We start from the raw sequence: 10,162 nt of genomic DNA on the forward strand, positions 1-10,162 counted from the left end.
TTTAGACTGCACGCTTAACCCGGGAAAAAATATTGGTTTTTTTTTTAATTTTGTCATTTCTGAAGTGAAACTCTATTGCCAGTTTTTATATGTTTTTTTCCGGGAAGCACTGTCATTGACATTGTAATAAGGATATATGTAATAAGGATTACATTCTACAAATTTTTGCTTTCACATGTAAGGGGCCCTTGTAGTCCGGGGGCTCCGTATCATTACGGGGCTTATACGCCCCTGCTCAGTAACTCATTTTCGTGCCACGAGTACCTAACCATCGTAACCATCGCTATTCTCTATCTTTATTTTACTATCTCCTCTCTGTAATATCTATGATCAACTTAGACTTTTCTGTGCCTTTAATAAAAAATAACAGAGATCCGTAGTCATATTAATCTATGGTAGACGGAGAAAGTATAAATACACTTCATCAAGGCTTAGATCAAAGAGTTTATGTAAATATAATCACTAATCTGTGTCAAAAGTGTCTATGGTCTATCAAAAATGTCAAAGAAAATCGGTCTAAATTGGCGGTTAATAAAATGCATTTAAAATGCATTATAAGCGATGTGCTTTATTAATTCATGGTTTAATAATTATTTTGTGCGTTGAAACGTCGCTGGAAGATGGAGCGATCAACTATTGCGGTTCAAAGATGTGTGCCTACACTGACGGACACACATTCTGTAGATATCCTGTATGTATATATTTTTTTAATTTTATTTATTTAATTTTATTTAAACAATAATTATTTGCAACAATCTCGCTCTCCTTGTATTATATATACCCTACCCCTATCCCCTACCCCTACCCCTACCCCTACCCCTACCCCCTACCCCTACCCTACCCTATCCTACCCCTAACCTACCCTAGCCTTGCCCCTATCCCTACCCCTCCCACCTATTCTACCCTACCCTACCATCCTAGCTTGAAAACTGCGGAATGCTCTATACAAGCTACTTCCTATTTAATTTTAGGGAAGTGGTGGGTTTGAAAGAGATAAAAGTAGCCTAAGCCACTCTCCATCATTTCAACTACCTCCACTTAAAAAATCACGTCAATTCGTGGCGCCGTTTTGCCGTGAAAGATGGACAAACAAACAGACAGACACACACACTTTTACGTTTATATTATTAGTATTGGTTATTGGTTATTTGTGCAGCGTAATAAAGTACTTCGCGGAGAACGCAGAACTCAAAAAGTTTACTGTTTAGGCAAGCTGAAAGAGCCAATTATAGTGTGATATTTTACTTTACGTGTAGCCGGGTCCAAGTCCTCAGTGCGTGGGATACATAGATGCGCGACTGTCGCAAGACGACAAGTCGCGTGTTTTGAGACGACTCAACCGACGACGCAGCGAAGTGGCACGAGGTGGTCGAGGATTACCTGCTGCTGCGGATATGCTCAAATTGGTGGGTAGTAGACATTCAAAAAGTTCGGAAACTTTAATGTTTTTTTTTTCTATAAGCAAGAGCTTGGCTGCAATCACGCCTGATGGTAAGCGATGACGCAGTCTATGGTGAAACGCGTTTGCCTAGCCATTCGTTGCCCGCGAGTATTTTATCGAAAAGCCCGTCTGCGTTGAAGAAGCCGACAGTCAGGGAATGCGGTTTTAATCTACCGTTGTGAGCCATTTAAAAAATCTTTATATTCCTCTATCGCGCGGAGCATGATACTGTGCTCGCCTATTGCCCTTAGTTTACTTTATATTTTTTTACATGTCACGTAACGGATACGATGGGCGACCGGTCGTCCATTTAGGAGTTAAGTGGCTAGAAGACGCCTATTCACGATTTTGCTTCAATGATATTTTATACTTACTAGAGATATTTTATATTTAATTTCACTTAGTCGCATATTTAACAACGAACGTTATTTAAACAAATAATTCCTACCAATGTCGAGTTGTGTGTACAGGAAGTGTAAAAACTTTTACATAAAATATATAGATAGGTAGGTATAATGACAAATTTTTGCATGTGTGCGCTCAATGGTGTAGCTAAATTCCGATCACTTTTTGCGGTGATTTTGTAGGGACGAACCTATCTAAGGTAGAAATTATTATTTTATTTGCACCATACTTATTGAAATGATAATGTTGATGCTGATGATGATAACGATGATGATGCTGACTGTCACTGATGACGTATTCTTATAGTTTCTCATGTGTTGCAGCGATGGGTCGAGGAGTTGTCCCGCGAAGCCCAGCGCTGGGCCGACCAGTGCCAACCGCCCAGTACAGTGGAGCATCAGGACGACTGCCGCGATCTATGTAGGTTTCATTAAAGTCATTTAAGCAACACCAATAAAACCTCTTGAGGTATAGAATCCGGCAAGTATGTCGAGCCAAAATGACAGTTGTCTCCGAACTTCTAGATGTGCTTATAGGGTGCTTCGTGTCTCCGCAGGTACAATTATAAACAAAACTGTTAGACGGGTGCTCCGTGGTTGCTCGGACATTATAAAGATGTTAAATAATTTAAAATTTCGGACGCGATTGTACCTAATACCTAGGGTTCCTTACAAGTCGTTACGAGTAACATCCGGAAATGTGCACGCATAGTTCAAGTTACAGGCCGCTTACTATATTATTTATTTATTTTTTTCTTGTAGATTCGATAACAGTGGGCCAGTGTATATCGTCGGTGGTGGGCGAAGCGCCAGGGCTGCGTTTCGAGTCGATGGTGGACATGTGGCCCATGCAGGCCAGGCTGTACAAACGATTCCTTGCTAATGTGACGCAAACGTAAGTTATGTATAGGCGGCAGTGGCGTGCACAAGCTTTATAAATAGGGTAAGCGCATTACATCTGTAATTGCCTCGTCGGTGCAGTGGTTAGCCCACGTGGTTTTGTATAACAAGGGTTCATACAAAGGGTAAAGTATGTGGGTTCAAATGGGTACTGGCCTGGGTATGAAAAGCTAAGCTTGTTTTCTTTCTAGGAAATTTCACTGTAAATTCTCAGCCAAAAGCTACTACGTCATTATTATCATTAAGATTTTTCGCCATAGACCTGCAAAACCGCATTGTAGCAGCGTGGTGGATTTAAAATCCATATCCTTTCCTGTATGGAGTTAAGCGGCTCCGTTGGGAGTCGCTATTGTATATAAATTAAGAGTATGCTAATAGTAAAGCAATATCTGCGATCATTACTTTCGAACTAGTGACGTCGATGGCTCGCTGATCGTTAGATTTGTATCGGCGTCCAAACAAAATCACTAATATCTTTGTTATTTGTGCGTTTATGTTTATATGTTCATTTATTGAAAAATGTCACATTTAATGTAAGGAAGCTAAAACTGTATGAATTTTTATCTAATTAAGATAAAAAAAAAATTGATAGAAATTTTATAATCTTATTTATTTTGCAAATATCCAACCAAACATTCTTTGTTTTTTATGTATAAATTAGTTAACATTGACCTTATTTACCCGAATCTATCATACAAATCAATTTATTCAAACCTAGTCAGCATACCCATTATAATATTGATACCGATCTACCTACTTTATAAACGGTCATAAAAAATATACCTAAGTTTAGCGAGCCACATCTATAGGTATTGGCATTTTTAGAATAATAATTCTATAGTACCTACTTATTGCCTAATATTTCAGTGTAGACAAGTCGAGAGGATATTACGGAGATTACGCTCAAATGTTTTGGTCGCGGACCTATATGGTGGGATGCGGACGCAGTCGATTCATGGTAAGTAGGTACTCGAACTAACCTTATTAGTCTCTAGTTACTAGTAATTCGACTAATTTGAAGGACTTACTGGGGTGTGATTCCGCTATTTTATACTTGTCGATTCGCCTATAAAAAGTTTTATTACAATTTGAACTTTATTTGTACGGGATGCCAGAAATAAAATGTAACACTCCCGATGAATGAAAAACCCACGACTCATTTTCCATTCTCATTTTCCCGCACGCACGATTTCACATCCGCGCAGTCTTTCCCCCCGTCGCCCGCATATCATAGGAGTGTCATCAACGAACTTGCCAAGCTACGCAACGATGTCGCTATGGAAATGGGCGATGCCACATCGCTGTAACTTTACAGAATGCATACAGGGGCTGTCCAAAGCATGCCCGATGATACCACATTAATATTAATTGACTAGCGGACGCCCGCGACTTCGTCCGCGTGAAATTCGTTGTAAACTTTCAACTACCCCTACCCTACCACTACCCTATCCCTACCCTACCCCTACCCTACCCTACCCCTACCCTACCCCTACCCTACCCCTACCCTACCCCTACCCTACCCCTACCCTACCCCTACCCTACCCCTACCCTACCCCTACCCTACCCCTACCCTACACTACCCCTACCCTACACTACCCCTACCCTACCCCTACCCTACCCCTACCCTACCCCTACCCTACTCATTAAGGCTGCACTTCTTTATTTATTCCCCAACCCCCGGGAGTCGCGTCGAGCGCGGCACAAAAATAATCCATATATCATGAATTAGTATTCACGCGCGATGGCTTAGCGTATTTCTTGTATAACTTTGGTGTTTCTTTACCGATTTTTATGATTCTTTTTTTATTGAATAGGTAATAATGTTAACTTTTTTAGTTAGGGATGAGTGATGAGTGTTATAAACATAAGAGTAGACAAATATAATTAGAAAGCTCCGAACTCCTAAGCTATCGGGAGTTACACGTGTTATTGTGAGTCAACCAAAAAAAATAGACATATATATGCTGTTGTGTTTTTATAGATAATTTTAAGGAGAACATTTCCGTCATACATGATTTCTATGTAGCTTTAATCATTAAGGCTGTACACGCGACGGAAGCTTAAAAAATTGAGTAACTTCTCCCGTTTTCTCAATATTTCTCTTCACTGCTCTGCTCCTATTGATCGTAGCGTAATGAAAAGTATACTATAACCTGCCCAGGAGTATGTTGAATAATTGTACTAAGTTTCGTTAAAATCCGTCCAGTAGTTTTTGTTTCTATAAAGAACATACAGACAGACAGACAGACAGACAGACAGACAGACAGACAGACAGACAGACAGACAGACAAAAATTTTACTGATTGCATTTTTGGCATCAGTATCAATCACTAATCACCCCCTGATAGTTATTTTGGAAATATATTTCATGTACAGAATTGACCTCTCTACAGATTTATTATAAGTATAGATTATGAAACACGGCTAAAACTTACGTGATATTAGGTCGGAGTGTGCCCGTAAAGTAGTAGTATACTTTCGAACCCATACGGGGCCCTTAGTCATGAGCTGGTTCTTGCATCGCGGCACGATCCAAACTGCGAAGCGGCTGCGCGACGCGCTGCTGCTCGCATTGCGCGCTCGGAGAGGGGTTGAGTGGTGGGGAGTGAAGATTCCGTTACACTCTCCGACGGTTCATTAATGCCATCTTTATTAGACTCGTCTTCTTGTAAGCAAACCGAACTAATTCTATCTTGTTCCAAGTTTGTTGTATTTGATAATGAAAGATATAGCGGTTTCCACGCTGTGGGCAGGAACCATCCATGATCACGATTGAAATTCGAGTGACGACTAATTTCTATCGCTTCACGTATATTACGAGGTACTAGAAACTTTTCCCTTGACAATACAGAAGCCTTATCAAAACGGATATAATGAGTCGTACCCGAAGCTAGAACATGCTCGGCTATTGCTGACCGTGTCCACATTCTTCATGCTACGTATGTGTTATCTTACTCTTGTGGAAATGTTAAGGCGAGTCTCACCTATGTATGATCTACCACAGTCACACGGAATCTTGTACACTTGTAAAAAAGATACCACATTAACTTATTATAAAACAAAGCTCGTTTTGTTTTAAAAGGTATAGAAGGTTTGAAGCTTCGTGAAGTTTTCGTACTACTACATACCTACCTATCACTCTATATACACTCGGTATATAGAGTGATAGGTAGGTACATAATACGAACTATATAGTTATATACCTATATATTCATAAGAGTAAAGCTACTATTGATAAAGCGTAGGCTAATTAAACTATTTGTAGAGGTAGCGAAGTCCATCAGTTTAGAAGTCGTTTTCTTTATTACTTTATTGATTCAGTTTCCCTCATCTCGTATCTACTCGTAGATACCGTGGCACGGTCGAGAGCGGAGCGTGGACCGACTTGTGTGCAACTTTGCCCCGCGTTGGCCCGGGACTCACCGCGAGCTGTGGGCCCCGGGGGAGCCGGCCAGCGCCTGCCCCGCGAGGTCTCGACCTGACCTACTCTCACCAGACCTCTGCAGCTATCGTATGTACCCACACTTATCGGTGATATTTTTTTTATCATAAATTTAGAGCCTCAACGGTAAGACCGGTCTGACTCATCACTGAGGGGTGGTGGTTCGATCCTCGTCCCGCTGGACTATTGTCGTACCCATTCTTAATATAGTCTCTACTGACTAGTTGGAGGTCAATGGGAATATTGGTCATATTTAAAAGTTATGGCAAATATTCTTTATATTAATAAAAAATAATGATAAGTTGGCACTTACTGCGATCTCACCAGAAGTTTTTTTTTTTATAAAAGAATATTTGTCATATCTTTTAAATATGATATCCCTTCAATTAGTTGGAAAAAACGTTAGGAGTGAGTAGGACAATAGAACCACTACCTCTCTGTGATAAGTCCGGCCCTTTTACCACTGAGTTATTGAGGCTTACCTTAAATGACGGTGCAGTCTAAGATGGTAGCGGGCTTACTTGGAAAAGGTAAAAGTTTATTCTACTCATACCTCTGACGGTTTCTACACGGCATCGTACCGGTACGCTAGATCGCTTGGCGGTACTTCTTTGCCAGTATTGTAGTAGAGGTAAAATGCAACGTAGGCACCGGCGAATTTGAGTGAGATCCCGAAGCCTACTAAAATACGCTGAGGGTTTAGTGGGAAGTCCCACATAACGCCTTCCTTAAGTCTTCTCCCCCAGTAAGTCCCTCAGAGATATTTCCCCCGTAACAAAAAAAAAGTGGTATTGTAACCAGGGCCGATGCCTACCGCCAGTCAAAAAAAAAAAACAAATTTGTGCTTCGACGTCGTCATCTACATCATCAGACTATTCATAAGCAGACATAGTGCTCAATTCCATTTTTATTCCTATTTATTCAATTACATAGTTCCTTTTATGATTTATGAATTTAGACTATTTAATAATCCCATTAAAAATTACTCGCTGTACAAACATCATTACAGAATAAATTGAATTTAGATATGAGTATATGAATTATCATTCTTATATTTGATATAAAACCGTAAATTATAGACTACACTATTGATGAATTATATGATGAAGACAATACTATGTCGCTCGAAGAACATTTGCTGCTAGAGACAGTATTGGAAATCGAAAGAAATTCTTCATTAGACTATATCGGAAGTCTGGATGAACTTTATTTGACGAAGTTGGCTATAGCAACAATACAGAATCCTGTTCTAACGTCACCAGCAAACGCTATAATTTCTGTACAAAAACGAAGCATCTTGAAAAAAGTTGAAATTCAAAATGACACTGTGAAATATACGAATACAAGTTATATACAAGAAAACGCAATTAGAGAAAGAACTTCAAAATACAAAATATTGAAGAGTAAATCTCATTTGCTTGGTCGTCCAAAAACTTATAATATAGATGATTTGAATGAATTCAATATTATGAAGAAATATAGTAAGTCAATGTTTATTTAAAACAAAGTTATTTATATTTTAGTCAAATATTGATTGAATTAAAGTTGTCCTGTGTTCCAGATAAAGAAAGGATAAAAGCAGAAAGAGATAAAAGTTATGAAGATTATAGTAGTGGTGAAGTAAATGAAGAAACCTCTACTGAAACTACTTATTTACCTACCAATATATTAAAAGAAAGTCCTAAACAGAATACTGGTATGTCATAACGAATTATAAAATGTTTTTTTCATACTACATGCGTTGCTGTAATAAACTGCTCAATTATCGTAACTGTAGACTTAAAATTTAGAAAATAAATAAAACTTTATAAGAATAAAAGATATACTAAAAACGGATGATACTGAATTTTCAGAAACCATTTCAAGAGAAAGCGAAGAAGTGTATGTTTCTAAACAATTTACGGAAACTTTTCCCTTTACAACATTTCCTTCCAATATGCATCAAGATAGTACAGATTTTGGAATGTTTTTAAATGACACAATTTCAAACACACAACTACTAATTTTAAACGAATCAAAACCAGAATCGAATATTTTTGATGATTATTATCTTTCTGATCGTAAGTACTGTGATAGCGTAATTATAGATCTGAGTGACACAAATATGAAGCTGAAGAATTTGCATATGAAAGTAAAACAGAATTAACTCACGGGACTGTCGAACTAAGGCTGCCTGTCCACCAGAGCGGTGCGAGGGAGCGTAGCGAAGAAACGGACTAATGCGGAGCGGAGTTGCGTGCTGTGTCTGTCCACCGGAGCGGAGCGAAGTTGCAGACTACTTTAAATAAATAAACGTTTAACCCCGTTCCCCGCTAAATTTTTAAACTAGCTCGCAAGTCCCTGTCCAGTTAAGAGGAGCGGAGATTTTGTGCAATCCTATTGGTTAATATTTCTCCGTGTCTCGTTTCCGCTGCCTCGATCTGCTTTGGTGGACTGGCAGCCTAAAATGGTGACAATTAGGTATTTTTCTTCCACTATTCTGGATCTACCTGAATTGTTGACTTTCTCATGATTTTTCCTACATTTATCTCAACTTTTCTCTTCACTCTATTTAAAAATCTCTTATTTCAGTTTTTTAAAAGTCATTTTTTTCTTTGTCTTTTCTGTAGCTGAAACCGACCGACAATTACAAGAAGCTATAGATCTTATGGAGAGAAAGCTAGCAGCATCTGCACCTGTTTCCACTTCTGGAAAAGTATGTGCTTTTCTTCTTTTTCAAGCTAATATTTGTATTAAGAAAGATTATATTTCAACCATATTCATTCATTGCCGTTGGCCTATTTTTAATAGCCAATGGTGCTGGTTTGCTTAAATGCAATGGTTTGCAAGATTAGATATCAGATGTTCTGGAGTGATACTAATGCTTCTGAGACAGGGCAGTATCATACTGCCCAGTCTCAGAAGCACTGGGGTGTAAGCCGCCAATTTCCAATATTTCATAGACTACACCAGGATTCTAATTTAGGAAGCAGCCTAGGCTAACCTCTAAACTAATGAGATTCGTTAAACTTTGAGATTAGTTTACTTTACCTTCAAAATATTCCAAAGAAAATATATTTGTAGATATGCAAAGAAAAGTCTAGTAAATAAATATTTCGCAGGTCCGACGTGAGTTAAGAGATTTGAAACATAAATTCAAAAATGAATCAACACAAAATGCGTTACCAGAAACAGTTAATGACACAGATCGTGGGCCGATGATAAATATGGTACTGAAATATATACCGTATTTGAAACCTTTCGAGAAAAGTATAATCGGTGATTCCAAAGCGAACGTTAATAATGCAAAAGTTGTGTCGCCTTGTTTTATTTTGTTTATTGTTTTGTATTTTTAATCATGTATTGTTGAAATTGTTGTTTGATCGACATTGTCATATTCTTTGTGTTCGTTATTTTGGTTTTCTTTGGTACAATGTTAATTTTTAATTTTTTGTTTAATTTAACAGAATATTTATTTTTATATTCTGTTAAATATGTATTTTTATATTCTGTTGAATATGTATTTTGTTAGAATGGTGTTTTGGATTAATTAAGTGTATGTTTTTGCATAAAAAGTCAGTTAGTTCTGAGCCTAGGTTGTTAATGAATGTCTCCTGATTTTAAAAGCCTAAATCAAAACCTAACCTAACCTAACAGCACTAACGCCGATGACAATAACATTAATTTAAAAAATGTATTGAGTGAGTTAATTTGCTGAAATTATGAACTTTGATCGAGCACTTGTGAATCCTCACATACCCTTAACCATACGATGGACTTTATTAAAGAAAACTTCGCGCCACAATTACTAACTTCTTTGACTAAGCATAGACTATCCCACATTGCCCAATCTTGCGAATACGCCCCATATAAAATTATAAAACAGACGAAAACAGTCTATAGAGAAAAATCCTTTGTTCTCTTATAAATTGTATGAAGAGATCTAAATAACTAATTTCCGGTATCAGACACGGTCACTGACTTTACTTTCCTATC

The 10,162-nt window shown here is 38.1% G+C and overlaps 1 protein-coding gene across 1 annotated transcript; it reads left to right on the forward strand.

Annotated features, from left to right (window-relative positions):
• Positions 1-649: 649 nt before the first annotated feature.
• On the forward strand, positions 650-9,586 carry LOC112054009 (venom allergen 5-like). The gene is made up of 8 exons (XM_052884813.1): positions 650-691; positions 1,257-1,406; positions 2,170-2,266; positions 2,608-2,740; positions 3,613-3,703; positions 6,094-6,256; positions 8,797-8,882; positions 9,289-9,586. The coding sequence occupies exons 1-8, from the start codon at positions 650-652 to the stop codon at positions 9,520-9,522; spliced, it is 996 nt and encodes a 331-aa protein (XP_052740773.1). The 3' UTR covers positions 9,523-9,586.
• Positions 9,587-10,162: the final 576 nt, after the last annotated feature.

The sequence above is a fragment of the Bicyclus anynana genome, chromosome 12 (genome assembly GCF_947172395.1).
Source record: "Bicyclus anynana chromosome 12, ilBicAnyn1.1, whole genome shotgun sequence".
NCBI lineage: Eukaryota > Metazoa > Arthropoda > Insecta > Lepidoptera > Nymphalidae > Bicyclus > Bicyclus anynana.

Bases quoted from the DNA above. Each gene is read 5' to 3' on its own strand.
- LOC112054009 (XM_052884813.1), top strand. From the start codon at position 650: ATGTGTGCCTACACTGACGGACACACATTCTGTAGATATCCT. The intron at 1,407-2,169 runs GTGGGTAGTAGA...CATGTGTTGCAG, and splicing joins CTGCGGATATGCTCAAATTG to CGATGGGTCGAGGAGTTGTC. The intron at 3,704-6,093 runs GTAAGTAGGTAC...ATCTACTCGTAG, and splicing joins GCGGACGCAGTCGATTCATG to ATACCGTGGCACGGTCGAGA.